At 41.6% G+C, this 21,017-nt stretch overlaps 1 protein-coding gene and 1 long non-coding RNA gene across 2 annotated transcripts in view; one reads left to right on the top strand and one right to left on the bottom strand.

Annotated features, from left to right (window-relative positions):
• NOX4 (NADPH oxidase 4) overlaps positions 1 to 21,017 on the top strand; it is a 160,417-nt gene that overhangs the window by 4,537 nt on the left and 134,863 nt on the right. The window contains exons 3-4 of the mRNA XM_075851448.1: positions 18,839 to 18,949; positions 20,468 to 20,552. Of these exons, the coding sequence (XP_075707563.1) occupies positions 18,839 to 18,949; positions 20,468 to 20,552 (196 nt within the window). The remainder of the gene's footprint in view (positions 1 to 18,838; positions 18,950 to 20,467; positions 20,553 to 21,017) is intronic.
• The window catches only part of LOC142742049 (uncharacterized), a 160,233-nt gene that overhangs the window by 121,292 nt on the left and 17,924 nt on the right, over positions 1 to 21,017 (bottom strand). The window contains exons 3-4 of the long non-coding RNA XR_012881272.1: positions 16,130 to 16,246; positions 13,066 to 13,197 (exon numbers count right to left, since the gene is read on the bottom strand). This is a non-coding gene — a long non-coding RNA (uncharacterized LOC142742049). The remainder of the gene's footprint in view (positions 1 to 13,065; positions 13,198 to 16,129; positions 16,247 to 21,017) is intronic.

The following is a 21,017-nucleotide window of genomic DNA, read 5'->3' as shown; positions in this document are numbered from 1 at the left end:
TTATTATGTTCTGCAGATCTCTCTTCAGCCGTTTTCACAATGGTAGGAAATAATGTAAAAGAAATAACTTAAATATATTACAGAGTCAGTGGTGTACATATAAGAGAGAGTACCTCAAAGTAAAAATTAAAATGGGCCCCTGGTCATGGTATCATCCAGGCACTGGGGTCACCCCGCCCCCCATTCTATGAACCTTAGTGTAATGCCCCACTCCAATTGCAAACAATGTAGTACAGATGTGTCCACCCTTACATTTGCTTGAATTTAGTTAAGGACTCTAATTTCTCATGAAACCAATTCAATACAATATCGCGAAATGCTGGTAAAACCCTTGACAGGCTGCAATTCACATCACAACCACTGGATGGCCACATATAGACCCCTATAGCATATACATCTCGTGACAGTGTATCGCGGGAGCATGTTTTTGTTTTTTTTAAGCTATAAGGAAAAGTAGAGAAGGACACGTCTGTACCTCGGCAGAATGGAGTCCTGCCCAGGTTCTTAATAGTGGCTGGTCCCCCCTTTCTCCAAGAGCCCCATAGCAACCACATGGTCTGCTTCCATGATAGGGATGTTGTCGCATGGGAGTTCATAGAATGCAGTTACACATGTAGAAATGACTATCAATGATTATTTAAAAAATGTTTTGTTTGTAGGTTTTTTATTCTTTTCAAGTAACAAGCACAAGACATTTACAAACAAAGTGTCAGTAACCTACTGACATACAAACATAATAAACATAGTAAACATAACATGTCAGCCATCCCATACATCTGTAATAACATATTAAACAGCAGATAGTGATAATCGGTCAAGTAAAACCCCTACTTGAGCCGTTCTGTTTTCCAATAGGAAGCACCCATGTCTGTACAGAGGAGTGTATGACGCTGACCAATCAGTGACCAATCAGTGACCAATCAGCGTCATACATTTCTCATTGTTCCAGCCCAGCTTCTTTCACTGCACAATCACACTATAATAATGGGCTGGAACAATGAGAAGTCTATGACGCTGATTGGTCACTGATTGGTCAGCTTCATACACTCCTCTGTACAACGCCCACTTGGTAAAAAGTAAAAACACGCCCAGTTGTCTATTAAGAAACTCATTAGCATAAATCTAAAATAGGTCATAACTTGCTCAAAAATGATCGCTTTTCAAAATAAAAACCACTGTTGTGATCTACATTACAGCGCCGATCAGATTATGTAGGAGATAGGGCACTTATAATCTGGTGACAAAGCCTCTTAAATGCATTAAATAAACAATGGCTAGATCCCTTATCTTGACTTTTTTTCAATGACTTTTCACTGGCTTTTGTTGTGTGATATCACGCTGCAGCAAGTTATCAGAGTCAAGTTAAAGTTGGCTACATCTGTATGTCCATCAAGTTTAACCACGGGATATACAGAGGCACAAAGTTTTTTCTACTGTATTCCAAGGAATCGGTGAGAAGCAAAATTGCGACATCCTTCATTGTGTGCTGTATTACAGAGGTATTCTCCCTTAGAAGCATTTAGTTTTAGGGGAGGTCATATTGTCTCACAGAGTGTCTACGGGTTTGTAATACCCATAAGAACTCTTTGTGCCACCGCACATATTCTGTGCACACAGGTTTAAAGTGAATTTTCACCCGTGATTATCGTTTTGTGTGCTAATTAATTTTTTAACATATCTTTATAGCAGTCTGAGCTAAATTTTTTGATACAGAGCACCAAATCCCCTGTAAAGACATATATTTAGAAGGTACGTAACATGTTGACTACCTTCAGCCACCACTAGAGGGAGCTGAGGTGCTTACTGAATACTCTTATATATTGAACTCAATAATAAACTAGTACACAGTAAGCCCCTAAGCTCCCTCTAGTGGTGACTACCATATTGCATTAAAATCTATCTCTGCAGAGGATTTCAAGCTCTGTATCAGAAAAATGGAGTTCTAACCGCTATAAAGATATATTAGGAAACTAATCGGGACAGAATGATGAACCTAAAAATTACATAATTATAAAAAGTGAAAAGTCACTGTAAAGGGGTTGTGTTATGAAGAAAATCACTATTTTTATGCCCTATTAGGATATATGGATGTCATAGAGGGAGGACTATTGCACCGGACCCCACTCTATGAGCCAGACCGGAGAGCTCTTGCTCCGACAGACTTCAGCCATCCATGCTTTACAGGGACTTTACTTGAATAGTCCTAATTTAGCTGTTTGCCCAGAAGCTGGACCTACATCAACTGCAAGGGGCTGTCTGTGATGAGACAACCACTTTGGGCATCATATATCCTATTGTCCAAGGTGAGGGAGTAACACGTACTTACCAAAATAAATACAACTAGACTTCCCCCAAGACAACAGATCTCTAATAAGGTCACAGCCTCTGGGGCCTCCACAATAATGGGAAGGAAACAACACAGATGAAAGCGAACAGCTGACAGTGGGAGTGATCGCACAACTGTGCTGTGGAAATTCCTACAGGCACCTCAATAGATCATTGACAATGATAGGAGTGATAGTGGTCTCCAACAATCTTTTTCGTTGGTGGTTTTACATGCAGAAAAACTTCTGCAAAAAATAAAAATAAAACATTTTAAGTCACAACCACAGGATGTTTTTATAGGGGATCCCACATAGGACAAACCCCTTTCCTGCACCAGTTCCTGATCAGCGGATTTCAGAGGTCCTGCTGCTGGGGAAATTAACGCTGCATCCACATTGTATCTAGTTCTATAGAGCAAGTCTAGCTCCAAACAGCATCGTAGGTCTTATTTGTTGCTTAAAAATGACTGATGTAGCAGAGCTGAATTTGTCAATGAGCTCTCTGAGTTCAGCTAATGCAACTGGTATATCTGCAGTCCAATGGAAACCCACATTCTGATGTTACCATGCGTTGTGATGTAGGTTCGTTGCATTGAGCATTCTTGACTTTTAGTCACCCTAAGGTGGAGGACGTTCAATGTTCCCCTCTCTGGGATAATCCTGATTGTAGGTAAATGTAATGTGCCGCCTGTTCTTGAACTTCCGATTGAGAATGTGAAATGATAGGGAGACATCTATGTGTGAATGTGTAAATCGGACGTCTTTTTATTCATTTGGGCCCTGTTCACACTGAGTTTTTTGGTGGCAGATAAATTGTGGATGTTTTTGACCTGCCTGCACTTTCATTGCGCTGCGGGCAAAAAAATGCTGCGAAAAACGCTTTCTCTGCCTCCCATTGATGTCAATGGGAGGTTAGAGACGCAAAGCGCCTGAAGAAAGGGCATGACGCTTCTTTTTCCCGCGAGCGTTTTTTTTACACTCAGGGAAAATACGCCACCGCCTCCCATTAAAATCAATGGGAGGCGTTTTTATCCATTTTTTCATCCATTTTTTTTAGGGCTTTCCACGTCAAAAACCACGCCAAAAAGCTCAGCGTGAACAGGGACTTAAAGGGGTTTTCAATTGACCCATAATTTGGAGGTTTTTATCATTTTCCTTCATTTGCTATCAAAATGTTTGTTTGTTGTTCATTAAGGCTGCAATAGCAATATAGCGGAGTACACATTACATATATCAGTGCAGATAATAGAGCAAGTCAAATAAATTGGTATACTGATAATCAGTTAGTTAAACAGGAGCACTCAATGTCAAGCAGCAGCTGCAAAAGCATATACAATTTTAAGTTTTATAAAAAGAGAAAATAATGAGTCAAAGATAATATTGTCCCTCTGTAAATCCTCATCTTGAATTTGGGTTGCATTTTTGGGTTTTATGAAGAGAAAGGGATCATAAGAGCTGGAGAGGGTAAATAGATTAATGAATTAGGAAGGGGAGTCCCAGCTGATGTAACCCCACAGATTGACAGATTGCCCTTTTTTGTCTAATTGCTTCAGTGGGACACAAATTTTAATAGTACAGATAATGTCGTAGATGATAACTATACCCACGGTCACATATAAACACACACACACACACACACACACACACACACACACACAAAATATATATATATATATATATATATATATATATATATATAAGGGGCAGCAGAGTATATAAGGGGCAGCATGGTATATAGGGGGCAGCATGATATATAAGGGGCAGCATGATATATAAGGGTCAGCAGGGTATATAGGGAGCAGCAGGGTATATAAGGTGCAGCAGGGTATATAGGTGCAACAGGGTATATAGGAGGCAGCAGGTTATATTAGGGGCAGCAGGATATATAGGTGCAGCAGGCTATATAGGGGGCAGCCAGGGAATATAGGAGGCAGCAGGATATATAAGGGCAGCAGGCTATATAGGGGGCAGCAGGGTATATAGGAGGCAGCAGGATATATAAGGGGCAGAAGGATATATATAAGGGGCCGCAGGGTATATAGGGGCAGCAGTGTATATAGGAGGCAACTCAGATATCTTTGTTTTATCTGTTCTACTTTAATATTGAACACACACTTTTACAAAGAGACATAAACACATGCAGAGACAGACACACACACACACACACACACACACACACACACACACACACACACACAAACACAGTAACATATACACATACAAACACAGGGACACAAACTGTATACACACACATACTGTATACACACACATATACACACACAGAGACAGACAGACACATAGATTCTCACCATGTCTCCTTGCTGACAGGATCATAGGCTTCTTGCAGGACGGGCTGTGGGCGGAGCTTCCTTCTCTGCTCCTCGGCTCTTATTTACTCCGTGTGTGTAACTAAGACAGAGCACAGAGAAGAGGCAGAGCCCAGTGCTGGGAGAGTGCAGAATCCTGTGCGCTCGCACACCCCTAAGTCCAGCCCTGGCTTTACCTTACAAGGTGGTGAATCTCACAGGCTAGCATGCCTGTCTTCCCCAGACTGATACTTCCCTTTTCCCATCCCTTTGTTGAACTTGATGGACATGTGTCTTTTTTCAACCGTACGAACTATGTAACTATATAACTATGTAACTTCCATTTGCCAGAGTATGCCAGATTGTGGATGCCAATTTTAAAGGGGTCTTCAGGCTCAGGTTATTTTGGGTCTTCAGGACCAGACACAGTTTTGCAGTTTTTAGTATGCACTAGTTCAACGGCTATAACTCTTATTTGTTGCACTATTTGCATGATTTTTGCTGCATTTTTCACTGTGACCAATCTTTTTATCACTTTTATACACATTTTTGCTTTCGTATAAGTTTTAGGCTTATAGTTTAGGTAATCCTGTAGGTTTACGACAGTGTAAGGGTATGTTCACACAACCTATTTTCAGCTGATAAATCGGAAGCAGAACGCCTACAAACATCTGCCCATTGATTTCAATGGGAAATATGGAGTTCTGTTCCGACGGGGCGTTTTTTTACACCTCATTTTCAAAAAGCGGCGCGTAAAAAGAAGTGCATGTCACTTCTTGAGCCGTTTTCCATTGACTCTATAGAAAAACAGCTCTAAAAACGGCCGTAAAAAAACGCCGCAGTAAAACGTGACTTGCTTAAAAAACTGCCAAAAATCAGGAGCGGTTTTCATTTGAAAACAGCTCTGTATTTTCAGACGTTTTTTATTAAGTGTGTGAACATACCCATAGACAATTTATTTATGTTTTATCTTATACAGATGTAACAATCCTTATAATTTAAGCAGTTGAAATCCATTAAAAAAGTTGAGTTAAAGTTTCTTGCCAATTGTAATTAACGCGTTAAAAGTCAATATAAAGATAGCTACAGCCATACTAATAATTGTAATTTTATAAACATGTAAATTTTAGGGTAATTGGGGGCTACCAAACGATAATGATTGGTCGGGTGATCTTTTTTTGGAGTGTATTTTGTGTGAATTTTTTATTTAATTTATTTTAGAGTTTTTTTTACTTTTATTTTTTTTATATTATTGTCTCTCCCTCAAAGGTCAGAAAAGACCATTGGGGGACTTTATTATTATTAATTTATTTACACCGTATATTCTTCCACTGTGACGTGATGCACCATCTACAGTATAAAAACGGTGGGCGGTCGTTAATCAGTTAAAGAGGTTTTCCCAACAACCTCATTGATCACCTATTCTTCAGGGCACGGTACACAAGGTCCTAGCGCTTGCCAGCGTCGGGATGTTGTGTGCGGGGGTGGTGCCTAACAGAGCAGACACACTCCTGAGCATCTCCGCATGTGTCCTGTAATCCGGCAATTCTATACTATTGTATCTAGGGCTTCTAAACAGCCACTAAGGGTACTCCCTCCTGTCAGGCAATCACCAACACAGTGCCCAGTGCCTCCTTGTCCCATAGTAGGTATCCCCAGCGCTGGCTCTATTTACGGCCTAAATCCCCAGCCTGCCTTTCAGCCCGACATTCCTGCTGCCACCTGCTTCTAGTGACCGGGACAGACCCCGACAATACAACACACTTATCCACCACCAGTGACCCGGACTAGCGCAGAACTCATCACTGCGGCCCACTGCTCTGTTGAAGTTGACTTCAGTCTGGTCTCTAGGTTGCAGCGCGCGACTGTATGCGGTCCTCGAGGGCTGACTTATACTTATGACTAGACCTGTTATTCAGAGTGTGAATGAGCCTGCCACACACATGATACCCACTGGGGTCTTTGCTTTATAAGGTCCGACTCCAGTAAGAACCTTGCTGCAATTTTAACTTTTACCAATCCGGTGGGGAGCAGGGGGGACCCATTCAAAAGTTCCCAGCGCTTTCTAGTTATGCCCCTTCTGCAGAGTCTCTGTTCTTGGAGAAGAACCCTCTCTCCTGGTGCTGTCATGAGTTCTCTGGTATACACCACCCCCAGTCAATGACTTATTAGACTGACAGCATTGTTGTATCATCCATACATAATTAATTCTGATTAATAAGGCCCCCCCCCCCCCCGCTTTTATACTCAGAGTAATTGACGCATTGGACCTATTCATAAATGTTTCAGGATGAGGGGGGTGGAGAAGAAATTCTCACTATCTAGTAGTGGAGGTCTTTTGATTTATAGTGTTATCTCATCTATAGGAAATTATCACATTGTTTACACATTATCAACACTATGCAGATTAATTACCCATCCGTGTTATATCAGCAGCAATTATACAGCAGCGCATATTTATCTCTGATGCCTTATTTACTATGTGATCAAGTCAGGACTATGTATGTGAGATCTATCTAAAAGTTGGGTAAAAACCAATATAACCGCCATTACTGTACCCACAGGCGTAACCTGATGCTCCTGGATCCCAATGCAAAATGTGTAACAGTGCCCCCCACCGACCATGTGCCAATTATAATACTGATGTCTTCTTATGTGAAACTGCTACATCTGCACCCCCTGTAGCTATGCCCCTGCTCTCGGGATAACTCTGCTTTATTAGACACCGTCCTGAAAAGTAATGGCCTGTTTATATAGTGATTCCACCCTCTTTCTCTTGCCTATACTACCTCTTGGTTGGCTTAGTTTACAGAATAAGGGTTGACTAAGTTTAACGGAAAAGGGCGTGACTTAACATGCGCCAAAATTGTGCCACAATGTTAAGGACATGTTAAGCCACGCCCATTCCTGTTAAGCTACGCCCCTTTTTAAAGCACTTTTGAAAAGCGTCTAGTGAGGCGCAAACATCAGTTCTTTTTGGTGTAAATCAATTTAAAATTAGTCTAAATTGAATTGCGCCAATAAAGGCGCAACTTAGGCCAGAATGGGTGAGTGGGTGAGATAAGTGGTGGTCTGAAAGCTGGGGGTCCTCACATTCAGAACAAGTGGGTTTGGTTCTGACCCGGTCAAGATCACATATGCATAGTCTGCTGCTTCTGCATTGAAGTGAATGAAAGTTCTGAAAAAGGTTTTTTGATAGAAGGGTCCTTTAAAAAATTAGCTGATCACAAGTTATTCTGTCTCTGGGACCCAGCTGTAATCTGTGGGGGAATGCAGCAGTAAATGTTCAATATCCCTACAGCACCCCCAAAGGGGAAATTGAAGTATTACACTGATCTTGTTGAAATCAAAAGGTTGTCCATAAAATGCACATAGGTCCTCCAGAGAGGGAGAGAGAGAGAGAGAGAGAGTCAGAAAGAGACAGATGCTCTCTCCTCAGGGTCATTGATGTAGATCCCAAATGAGGGACCCCCTCTATTCACTCATAAATGCTGTAACCTTATATTTGAAAATGGATTTTCTAAACCAGAGATCCCCTGTAATTTCCAATCATTTCACTGGGAAGCACATTGAGATCAGTACCAGCTTGTTCTCGAGATTGCTAGGAATCTGGGCTACTGAACCCCATGGGTCTGACTTTTATGACAAGCCTTAAAGATAAATCCAAAAAAAAAAAATTAGAGACCCTATTTAATAATCAATGACTAATTAATTCCTAAACTCCTGGCTGGATTCATACTAGCGAAGGCTTCGTTCACATCTGCGCCAGGGTCCTGCTCCGTCGGAACAGGACCCTGTCTGACACAAATAGAAACCATAGGTCGTCTACGCTATTGATTCCATAAAAAACGACGTAACCCTTGCACAACGGAGACAAACTGAAACCATTGGCACCGGATCCGTCACCATTGAAATCAATGGTGATGGAAAACAGAAACCTTTGGTTTCCGTTTGTGTCAGTCAGGGCTCCGTTCTGACGGAAAGCTCCAGCGGAACTTCGGAACAGAGCCCTGACGCAGATGTGAACGAAGCCTAACCAGTACCAGACTGGAAAGAAAGCACCATGGGAACAACATGACCTTAATCAGCCAGATGCATATCTACTATTCTGGGAATGGCTGTGTATTACATGTGTACCCAAATATTACTTCTCAGGGGTAACATCAATACCATCAAATATGTTCTTTCTTACCTGAGATGTGTGACGTGAGATGACCAGCTTTAAAAAAAACACAAACATGATTTTGCGATACTCTGTTACGAGATGGCTGTTCTATATGTGGGCACCCAGTGGTTGTGATGGGAATTGCAGTCTGTCAAAGATTTTGTTAGCATGTCGCGATATTGTATTGAATTTGATTCATGAGAAATTTGAGTCCTTAACCAAATTCAAGCAAAAGTAAGGCTGGACACATCTTTATGTGCTCAATAGTGTTCCATTCTATTAGTGATGCCCATATTATTAGATAAGATGGTCAACTGTGCTCTGTAATAATGGACATAACTATTAAGGTAGCACTCAAAGCAACTGCATTAGGCTCCAGCAGTTGCCACCAATGTGGTAATGGCCAAAAGAAGATGAATAGAGGCAGTGGATAATGGAATTATGGAGAAGTGAGATACCATGAAAGGGGGAAAAAGACCTGGGGGACAGCGTGATGACCATGAAAATCATAACCTTCTCATTTTTTTAAAACACCTGCCACTAGTAGTGGACATTGCGGAGTAGCGCCGTATTTGTAGAACTACTATAAGCCCCAGGGTTCTGTCCCAGGATCAAGTTCCGCCTCTGCCTTTTAACCCAGTACCATCAACCATTGTATAAATCCTGTAAAATAACTTATGTTTCTTGGAATATATTGGAACCCACAGAAAGGGTTCTCATTGTCAAGCCCTTACACTAATATCATATGTGTGACCAGATGTAGCTTATCTTTATCATGTCCTGGTAAAACCAATTATGATGCTTCTTGCTCTTCCCTCTGATTTATTCTTTAGTCCGCCCCCCTACTGCTGTCTTCGACTTTCCCGAGTGAGCGTCTGTCACATTGCAGTTGCACAAGAAGAGTTTCATGTCATAGTGATTAATCTTATTCATACTCGTCTACTCCAAGGGAGTAAATCGCTGTATTGTTCTCACCTAGAGAGCTGCTTGTAGTTTCTTCAGTCCCCCACAGAGGTAAACCACTGCTGATCATCAGGGGGTCTTCCAGCATGGTGTGCTGGGTCTTGTAGACACACAGATTTTATCATATGACCTAGTTGAGTTTGACTTATAAAAATGTATGCAAACATATGAACATTGTAAGAGCACCATGAGTGATCAGCCTTGGAAGACTCAAGAAGTATGAGCAGGTCTGGCTGGTGGCCTCCGTTCTTGTCAATGGATTTCTTAAGCTAACAAACCGAACAATACCCCAATTGGTACTAGTGGTCCTACTGACTAATTTTAACAAAACCAGAAAAAAGAACAAGTCACGACCAGGTAATTGAAAAAAATACAAACAATCTTTATTAAAGTCAATTAGACACACAGAAAAAAACATATAACAGTTATACATAATAAAATACCATAGACCCTCAAACAGAAACGGAATCCGAACATAAAAGCAGAGTGGCCCCCCAGATGTACAAATGGTCCAATACCTCCTATACATGGCTAAAGTGCATACATATAGATTACTGAGCAGGTGCTAGGCGTGGTACGCCCTGCACAGATGGACACATAAGTGCAATATAAAAAAGTATATATAAAGTGCAGTCCTAAGTATACATAACATGCAAGGCAATATAGTATACCTACACCTACGTAGCAGTAGATGAAAATAGGAGACCAGGACCGGGAGAGGGGACTGCACTTTATATATACTTTTTTATATTGCACTTATGTGTCCATCTATGCAGGGCGTACCACGCCTAGCACCTGCTCAGTAATCTATATGTATGCACTTTAGCCATGTATAGGAGGTATTGGACCATTTGTACATCTGGGGGGCCACTCTGCTTTTATGTTCGGATTCCGTTTCTGTTTGAGGGTCTATGGTATTTTATTATGTATAACTGTTATATGTTTTTTTCTGTGTGTCTAATTGACTTTAATAAAGATTGTTTGTATTTTTTCAATTACCTGGTCGTGACTTGTTCTTTTTTCTGGTTTTGGATTGCTTAAGCTCTTGACCTATCATGCTCTTTACATTGGTTCATGACAGGTCCAGGAGCAGTGCTGATTACTTTCCAGTCACTGAAGTAGAAGGTTGAAGCTAGACAATAGCCATGGCCACCAGGGTCAGACTAGAGTACCGTTGGCCCACCATAAAAAAATTTGAGCGACCTATACTCTATGTGTGCATGTCCACGCAATAACGGTTGATGTCATCTTTACACACACAGATCATATCTTCAATAAGGACTTGATGATTTGTGAACCCATCAGCTACACTGGTATCTTTAGATGGGGATGTCCTCTGCTGGACCTCGTGGTTCCTTTTGGGACAGAACTCTATTATGATATCTGTGCCTGGAACCATTCTCTGTTCTTTTGGTTTTACCTTCCTCTGGGTCAACCCTGTAGGATAATAATTTGATGGAACGGATGTGTCTTTTTTTTTTTTTTTTCTACCTGAGGCCTCATGCAAACCTCCATATTACTTATCCGTGTTGCATAGATCTAGAATAGAAATCTATGTGCATACAATGTACCTCTGTGTGCCTAACCCTACTTAAAGAGGCTCTGTCACCAGATTTTGCAGCCCCTATCTGCTATTGCAGCAGATCGGCGCTGCAATGTAGATTACAGTAACGTTTTTATTTTTAAAAAACGAGCATTTTTGGCCAAGTTATGACCATTTTCGTATTTATGCAAATGAGGCTTGCAAAAGTACAACTGGGCGTGTTGAAAAGTAAAAGTCCAAGTGGGCGTGTATTATGTGCGTACAGCGGGGAGTGTTTACTACTATTACTAGCTGGGCGTTGTGTATAGAAGTGTCATCCACTTCTCTTCACAACGCCCAGCTTCTGGCAGTGCAGCACTGTGACGTCACTCACAGGTCCTGCATCGTGTCGGCACCAGAGGCTACACTTGATTCTGCAGCAGCACCAGCGTTTGCAGGTAAGTAGCTACATGGACTTACCTGCAAACGCCGATGCTGCTGCAGAATCATCTGTAGCCTCTGGTGCCGACACGATGCAGGACCTGTGAGTGACGTCACAGTGCTGCACTGCCAGAAGCTGGGCGTTGTGAAGAGAAGTGGATGACACTTCTATACACAACGCCCAGCTAGTAAAAGTAGTAAACACGCCCCGCTGTACGCACATAATACACGCCCAGTTGTACTTTTACTTTTCAACACGCCCAGTTGTACTTTTGCAAGCCTCATTTGCATAAATACGAAAATGGTCATAACTTGGCCAAAAATGCTCGTTTTTTAAAAATAAAAACGTTACTGTAATCTACATTGCAGCGCCGATCTGCTGCAATAGCAGATAGGGGCTGCAAAATCTGGTGACAGAGCCTCTTTAACCCCATTGAGTTCAATGAAAATTTCAGCTCTTCATCTGTAATTGCACCCGATCTGTTGGATTTTGGTAACCTCACAACTCCTCTAAAGCACATATACACTGTATGGTCAAAAGTATCTAGACACCTGACCTTCACACCTATATGAGCTTGTTGGACCTTGGGCGTTAATATGGAGTTGGGCTCCTTTTGCAGCTACAAAAGCCTTCCAGTCCCCTGGTAAAGTTTTTTACATAATTTTGGAGTGTGTCTGTGGGAATTTGTGCCCATTAAGCCAAAAGAGCATTTGTGAGGTCAGACACTTTTATGTTGGGGCAGAAGGTCTGGCTCGTAATTGGCGTTCCAATTAATCCCAAAGGTGTTGATTGAAGTTGAGGTCAGGACTCTGTGCAGCCATTCAAGTTCCCCCACACCAAACTCTCACCCTCTGTCTTTATGGAGCTTGCTGCGTGTACAAGCGCACAGTGATGTTGGAAGAGGAAAGGTCTGAACCCCAAACTTTTGCCACAAAGCTGGAAGTTACACTTTTGTGTAATTTCTTTTGTATGCTTATTCTTTACTGGAAATAAGGCGCCAAACTCTGAAAAACAGCCCCAGACCATTATCCCTCCTCCACCAAATGATACACTAGTCACTATGCGTTCCTGTCGGTAGCGTCCCCCTGGCATCTGCCAAACCCAGATTACTCCATTAGGCTGACAGATAGTGAGCCGTGGTTCATCCCTCCAAAGAACATGCTGCTCCAGAATCCAGTGGCGCTCGTGCTTTAGACCAATCCAGCTAACGCTTGGTATTGTACATGGTGATCTTAGTCTTGTGTGTAGCGACCATGGACGCACAGTTCTGGTGCTAATAATACTTTCAGAGGTAGTGTGGATCTATGTAGTGAGTGATATAACATAGGATAGGCGATACTTACACAAAACACAATTCAGCACTCGGTGGCCCTGATCAGTGAATTAGCGTGGTCTACTGCTCCGTGGCTCAGCTGTTGTTACTCTTAGATGCTTCCACTTCACATTAATAGCAGTTACAGCTAATCGGGGGAGATCTAGCATATAAAATAGCACTTATAAGTGACCGGGCAGATCGAGCAGATCATAATAGTACTTACAGGTGACTAAGGAGATCTAGCAGACCAAAAATTGCAAGCTCGGCTGTTTCCATACTCACGGTCATCTCTTAACTCAGTGGCCAGAGCCTATTGACAGCGGGAGTAGGTAAGATGGGGGTTTGGGGGCTCTTTATAGATATAGGTGCGGGTGGGTGCTGTGGATATGCCATAAATGTCTAAGATGGGAATAGCCCTTTAAGCCTTTCTAGTGTGTGGCACTATGTACAAGGTGGGTGCGTGTGGCACTATTTACAAGGTGGGTGCGTGTGGCACTATGTACAAAGTGGGTGTGTGTGGCACTCTGTACAAGGTGGGTGGGAGTGGCATTATATACAAGGTGGGTGTGTGTGGCACTGTGTACAAGTGGGGGTGTGTGTGGCACTATGTACAAGGTGGGTGTGTGTGGCACTATGTACAAGGTGTGTGTGTGTGTGTGTGTGTGTGTGGCACTATGTACAAGGTGTGTGTGGCACTATGTACAAGGTGTGTGTGTGGCACTATGTACAAGGTGTGTGTGGCACTATGTACAAGGTGTGTGTGTGTGTGTCACTATGTACAAGGTGTGTGTGTGTGTGTGTGTGTGTGTGTGTCACTATGTACAAGGTGTGTGTGGCACTATGTACAAGGTGTGTGTGGCACTATGTACAAGGTGAGTGTGTGTGTGTGTGTGTGTGTGTGTGTGTGTGTGTGTGTGTGGCCTTATGTACAAGGTGAGTGTGTGAGGCAATATGTACAAGGGGGAGTGTGTGGCCCTATCTACAGAGGGGGTAGTGTGTCACTATCTACAGGGACTGTGTGTGGCACTATCCACAAGAGACACCGTTTCACTGTGACAATAAATAGCATTATAAGTGACAGCCAGCACGGTTTTACTAAGGACAGAAGTTGTCAAACTAACCTAATCTGTTTTTATGAAGAGGTGAGCAGAAGTGTAGACAGAGGGGCCGCTGTGGATTTAGTGTTTTTGGACTTTGCAAAGGCATTTGACACTGTCCCCCATAGACGCCTAATGGGTAAATTAAGGACTATAGGTTTAGAAAATATAGTTTGTAATTGGATTGAGAATTGGCTCAAGGACCGTATCCAGAGAGTTGTGGTCAATGATTCCTACTCTGAATGGTCCCCAGTTATAAGTGGTGTACCCCAGGGTTCAGTGCTGGGACCACTATTATTCAACTTATTTATTAATGATATAGAGGATGGGATTAATAGCACTATTTCTATTTTTGCAGATGACACCAAGCTATGTAATATAGTTCAGTCTATGGAAGATGTTCATGAATTGCAGGCAGATTTAAACAAACTAAGTGTTTGGGCGTCCACTTGGCAAATGAGGTTTAATGTAGATAAATGTAAAGTTATGCATCTGGGTACCAACAACCTGCATGCATCATATGTCCTAGGGGGCGCTACACTGGCGGATTCACTTGTTGAGAAGGATCTGGGTGTACTTGTAAATCATAAACTCAATAACAGCATGCAGTGTCAATCAGCTGCTTCAAAGGCCAGCAGGATATTGTCGTGTATTAAAAGAGGCATGGACTCACGGGACAGGGATGTAATAATGCCACTTTACAAAGCATTAGTGAGGCCTCATCTAGAATATGCAGTTCAGTTCTGGGCTCCAGTTCATAGAAAGGATGCCCTGGAGTTGGAAAAAATACAAAGAAGAGCAACGAAGCTAATAAGGGGCATGGAGAATTTAAGTTATGAGGAAAGATTGAAAGAATTAAACCTATTTAGCCTTGAGAAAAGACGACTAAGGGGGGACATGATTAACTTATATAAATATATTAATGGCACATACAAAAAATATGGTGATATCCTGTTCCTTGTAAAACCCGCTCAAAAAACAAGGGGGCACTCCCTCCGTCTGGAGAAAAAAAGGTTCAAGCTGCAGAGGCGACAAGGCTTCTTTACAGTGAGAACTGTGAATCTATGGAATAGTCACCGCAGGAGCCGTCACAGCAGGGACAGGAGATGGCTTTAAAAAAGGCTTAGATAATTTCCTAGAACAAAAAAATATTAGCTCCTATGTGTAGAAATTTTTCCTTCCCTTTTCCCTTCCCTTGGTTGAACTTGATGGACATGTGTCTTTTTTCAACCGTACTAACTATGTAACTATGTAACTATGTAACTGTCTACACATCTTTTTACATTACCCGTAGTGGTCAGCACATAGCCATTTTATTAATTAGAGATTGTAATATAAAGGGCTAGGCTGGTGGATAAGTGCAGACCAATACTCGTAGCATAAAAACCAGTGGGTAGTGGGAGTGTGGCAAAAATAACTTAATTTGAAAAGCATGCATTTGGAACCCTCCCTTCAGAAATCCAGTGTTTGCCCATGAGAAGGTGTCGCAGCAATAAATATTATTTCTGGTCTTATAAATAAATATAAAATTACCAGGTTCAGTGTAAAGTAACCATCAAAACTTAGTTTGGCTCTTTAAACACATCTACCCATGTTTTTATCATGATTTAATATCAGTTGCAGAAATAACAATATGAAAATATGCCCTGGAGACCTGTAATCCCAGATATGTGACCGAAAACCAATACTCCATGAACTGTTTAACTACATTATGGATTCTCCCAGACTAATCTTGCAATCAGTGGGGCTAACATGTGACCCTCAAAAATGAATTCATGTGTTTAGGGCCCGAGAAAAAAAAATACAAAATAAATAAAATTTGGGGTACATTTTCATCCCTCATTGTACTATACAGTAGTCATCTGTAATTCAAGTATTCAAAGGATTTATCACATTACAATTACAATAATTTTTTTTAAATTGCTCCCTATTTAAAAAAAAATTCTGTGCTGAATTATTAAACTTTGCAAATAGTCTTAATTAAAAATGTCCTACCGTTTTGTGTATACAGCTCTTATGCAGACATATGTGTCTCCATAGTAACAGACTACAAGCAAACCCTGTGTGTAGTCTGATCTTGCAGTCGTTCTCCCTTCAATCTGTCCCCTTCTTCTGGCAAAAAAACAAAAAAACCAAATCTAAGTTATCAATAAGTAGGATAACCTATAAGTAGGATCTTCTTTTCAAGCATAGTGTGCATCATCTGAGAGCTAGTCTGATCCCACTGCCAGCGCAGCGGGTGAATGAGCTGGGTATGTGAATGTTCTGTCTATAGCTCTCTTTTGTGAGACCTACCGTCATTTTACAGCTGCTTTGTATCCTGTATAAAGAGCAGCTGTAGCTAGCGCTGAAACCTGTATCCTTCAGGACATGTCTCCGACATGCAGGATCCACCTGTTATCGATTACATCTAAGTTATGAACTTAGATGTGATCAGTAACAGCTTCATTCTGCGTGTCTCCCACTGAACCTGAACCCGTCAGTGCCGCTGACCTGACTGATTCAGATTTCAGCGCAAGATACAGCTGTTTTGTATATGGTATACAAAGCAGCTGTATCTGAAAAAGTAAAAATTAGTTTTCTAATAAAAAAAGTATTTAGAAAGTTGCACCAAACACACTGATACACATTTTTATTAAAAAAAAACAAAAACATTTTAACATTTTAGCAGAAATATCCCTTTCTGGTGCTCTTTATATGAAGATTGCCGTATGAAATGCCAGTCGTAATAAATTCTTCCCAAATTTTTTTTTTTACATAGGAGTTCTTTATAGTCCCATTAAAGCGTACTGTAACTCTACTGTTCAGCAACTTTTTTCTAATGCCGAATTAAATTGCAATAACACTTAATACTGGGACAAACCCTTTAAATGTAGCGGCAGCGTGCATGTTCCACCACTACTCCATTCAAAGTCCTCCTTTTTGCGGTTATTCGAGGGTCCCAGTGGTCGGACCACCACCAATCTAACATACATAGAAAGGTATGAGATAAACATACTTTATAATATTTCCTTCCTCCTACGTATGAAAATTCCCCGATCCCAGCTGTTAAACCACTTAGATGGCGCAGTCAATATCAACACGGCATTTAAGCCTTTAGAGCGAGGAGCCCCCTCTAATTCCATACCCCCCCATAGCGCAATTGCTGGGTGCCGATGGTTGCCATGTGGGATGGGGGCCTAACAAAGGCCCCTGGGTCTGCCATCTTTCTGCTCCTATTAAAGGGTAACTAAACGTTTAACAAACTTCTGACATGTCATAATGACATGTCAGAAGTTTTGATTGGTGGGTGTCCGAGCACTGAGACCCCCACTAATTGCTAAAACCAGGCAGCTGAAGCGCTCAGCCGCTTCATGTCTGTTCAGATTTTTCCAGAAGTGAATTTATCGGAGTACGGACTCAATAGAAAGCAGACATTCCAGACAAATAACTGCACCACAATTTAGTGCGGTTTTAGTTCTCTGCGGCGACCAGGGCAGATACGCTGTGTGCTTTTACGCAGCGTATCCGCCCAGTGTGTACATACCCTTAGGCCTAATTCACACGAGCGTATTTCACGTCTGTGTTACGCGCGTGAAAATAACGCACGTCACACGGATCTATGCAAGTCAATGGGGCCATTCAGACATGCAGTGAAACTCACTGCATGTCCTATACTTGTGCGTTTTGAAGTCAATGGGGGCGTGAAAATCATGGACAGAACACAGACGCACATCCGTGTGCTGTGCGTGATTCGCGCAACAGTTGCTCAAGAAATGATGAGAAAAATAAAACCACCTCCTTCAGTTTATTTTGCTCATGTAAAAAACGCATGACATACGGGCATAAAAAAACGCTGACAAGCACCGTACACTGATGTCACACGGAACTGCAACGCAGGAAAAACGCTATGTTTTTTACGCGCGCAAAACGGACACGTTCGTGTGAATAAGGCCTTAGAGTAAAGTATGGAACAGTGTTTTTTTTTTTATACCATTGTACTTTTTTGTACAATAGTAACTTCTGCCCCAGTGGTACAACTTCTTTAGCTCAGAGAACAAAAAGATCCAGAAATAACGAGTAATATTTCATTTGAGAAGTCTTTTAAACCCCGAACTCCCTCTTGAAATTAGAAGCCGTTGACAAGAAGATGATAACATTCTGCTCCACTATCTGTAATATTCACATGGACAGCATCTAATGGTGTATTTATTCTTTGCGCTAGGTCAGTAACCTGCGTTCCACTGTGTCAGTTTGACAAACTCACATTCTTAAACATAATTAAACTCCAGGAGAAAGATTCGTTAAAAGTTAAAAATTGCTCCTCAAATTCTTCTTGACTGGAGACGTGTAAAACTCACGAGCATGACTTGTTTGAGTCTAGGAAGATCTCAAAGATCAAGCCTGAATAGACGGCACGGTAATTTGTTGTCTATTTGTGCTCCGACGATGACTTAATCTTGAGAATGTTTCAGGGAGAAAATGTTCTTCATGTAACTATTTAACCTCGTCCAGATTTCTAGCTCTATTTAGATAGCACCAAGATATTTCACAAATGCTCAGAACCCATGACGCCAGTAGAGCAGTTCGGCAATGCTAAACAATGAGCCACCATGTACTGGTTGACTGAAATTGGCACCAGATGAAAGACGCTGAGGTGCTATTTCTATTTATTTCTTATGTTATTGTCCATACTTCACCCTGACGCTTGTTGTGTTTGTCCAGTTAGGATTGTGTATAAGCAGAGCGTCGGCCTCTGTCCTCAACTTCAATTGCAGTTTGGTTCTGTTGCCGATGTGCCGGTCTCTGCTGGCTGTGGTTCGTAGAGCTGAAAGGGTGAGTACTCTTTTATTGTACGTTTGTTCTTCATTGAGATGCCATATTGTTGTTTTTGGATGAGTAGAGGACTTTTGGTGCTAGTTACATTGTAACCAAAGCCCTGTGTCTTAGACTCTGTTCACATTTGCGTTACTGTGGTTTCCGGTATTTTTTATAACAAGAAATGCATGGCCTGCTGCGCTATTTTTGCCTTCAAAAGTACCAGAACCCTGTCGGATTCTATTATAAATCAATGTGATCCATCAGGATTCCTTGGCATTGAAAACTGATCTGGCATAGCTGTCATGGCTCCATAATGAACAGAAGCCGTGATGCTAGTTTGTACAGAGCCTTATGAGCAAGACAGGGGTTCGGGGTTAAGGAAAAAAACTAATGTAGACATTTTTTAGGTCATCAACCAACGGGTTCAGATGGTGGAATGCTCAGTCAATGAATGTGTAAGGATCCGTGCTATAGTGAGTAACCCCAAGGGTAACCTCAAACCATTCCCATTGTGAGAAAGACCAAGGATCATGTATCATATGCCGGAATACATGGGTCTAGCCTCCACTCAGGTGTGAGGTAAAATTGGTGATCAATTTGGATGAGAATAGGCAAGAGTAATGGGCAGTGGAAAACTGAATGTAGATCACAGGTGACCAAGAGACAGAATGGAGACCAAAATAATTATAGAAATTTGGAATAAGGTTCTATTTCACCAAGACAACCTGCTTGGAAGTGGCTGATCAAGTTACAATGGCCACAGTTATTTCTGGTAATTTTTCACACTGTTGCTCCAGCAGGGGCCTAACAAGTAACTACAAGGTGCCATAGGAAAATTTGAAATGGTGCGACCCTACTTCACCAAGACCAGCTGCTCCAGCAGGGCTCCATTTCAATTTTTTGCTATGAGGCCCTATGGTTACTTGACCAAAAATGATCACACGGTTACATGACCAGAAAAAAAACATGGCTATTGTAACTTAAAGTTGGATTCACAATTCTGCAGCCTCCTATTGACCACCTCTAGACACCGCTCTATCCTACTGGGCAGAACTTCTTTTCATAACTAAGATGAACGTTTACTGTAAACCACCAGGAGCCATTTATAAAGGTGCATAGTTACGGTTACTCTCTTCAGACTCAACACTCATAGATCATCCATCTGTAGAAATGTCATCTAATATCTGACTGATTATTTGAATACTGTATGTCAAAAAGAATCTCAAGGGAATGTCTTCTACATTTTGGAAATTGAATAATCTAGTTTATGATATTGTCCCTAGGGACATAGATGGGGGGACTGGCGCGGCATGTGACCCAGGTGCTGGGTGCCAAGGATATCACATTGGGATATCACCATGCCAGGGCCAAATGACAGACTTAGCTCTGCTACAACTGTATGCTTCATACTCAAAATGCTCCGCAAGTTGGTAGTTTCAGCTCAACCGGAGTGTTACCTTGGTAACTAATCTGTCTGCAGCCATCCCATGTATATTTCAAGCATGTTTTTTTTATTTTTTATTTTTTATATAGATTGCAAGCAGGAAGACCAGAAGACTTTTGCATAAGTACAAATCATTTCATGCAGCTTGTGGCATTGCCATATGTGTCTTTTCAGGTAACATTGATGATGATGATGATGATGATGATGAGGATGATGATGATATTATCATGGTTTTAGTTGTTGTTGGCTTTGATGTTACTTACCTTTTTTTTGCTCACATAAAACCTAAAGCTGGCATTAGACCACCGATACCTGACAGCGCTTTTTCTCAGTGCCCCATACACACGCGTGCCATACCAAATCTCTGCTGCTGTGACTTTTTTGTGTTGGGTTAAAATCCGCTTGAAGATATTGCAGGAATAAAACATCATAAAAACTCAAAACAATGGGCCGGGATGTATCTGCAAGTTCTTCTTTTCCATCACATTCTATGTACGTCTTTATTATTATTAATATAAACATCATCGATATCACTGTAGCCCTTTCCCTGCATAGACAGTCCGTTCAGTCCCTGTGTGTTGTCTGATGCTCAACCCTCCAAAAACTTTTAAGGGTAACTAAACTTTTTAAAAACTTTTG

This window comes from Rhinoderma darwinii, chromosome 2 (genome assembly GCF_050947455.1).
Source record: "Rhinoderma darwinii isolate aRhiDar2 chromosome 2, aRhiDar2.hap1, whole genome shotgun sequence".
Taxonomy (NCBI): Eukaryota; Metazoa; Chordata; class Amphibia; order Anura; family Rhinodermatidae; genus Rhinoderma; species Rhinoderma darwinii.
Note: the sequence above shows the minus strand (reverse complement) of the source record. Positions and strands in the feature narration are given on the sequence as shown.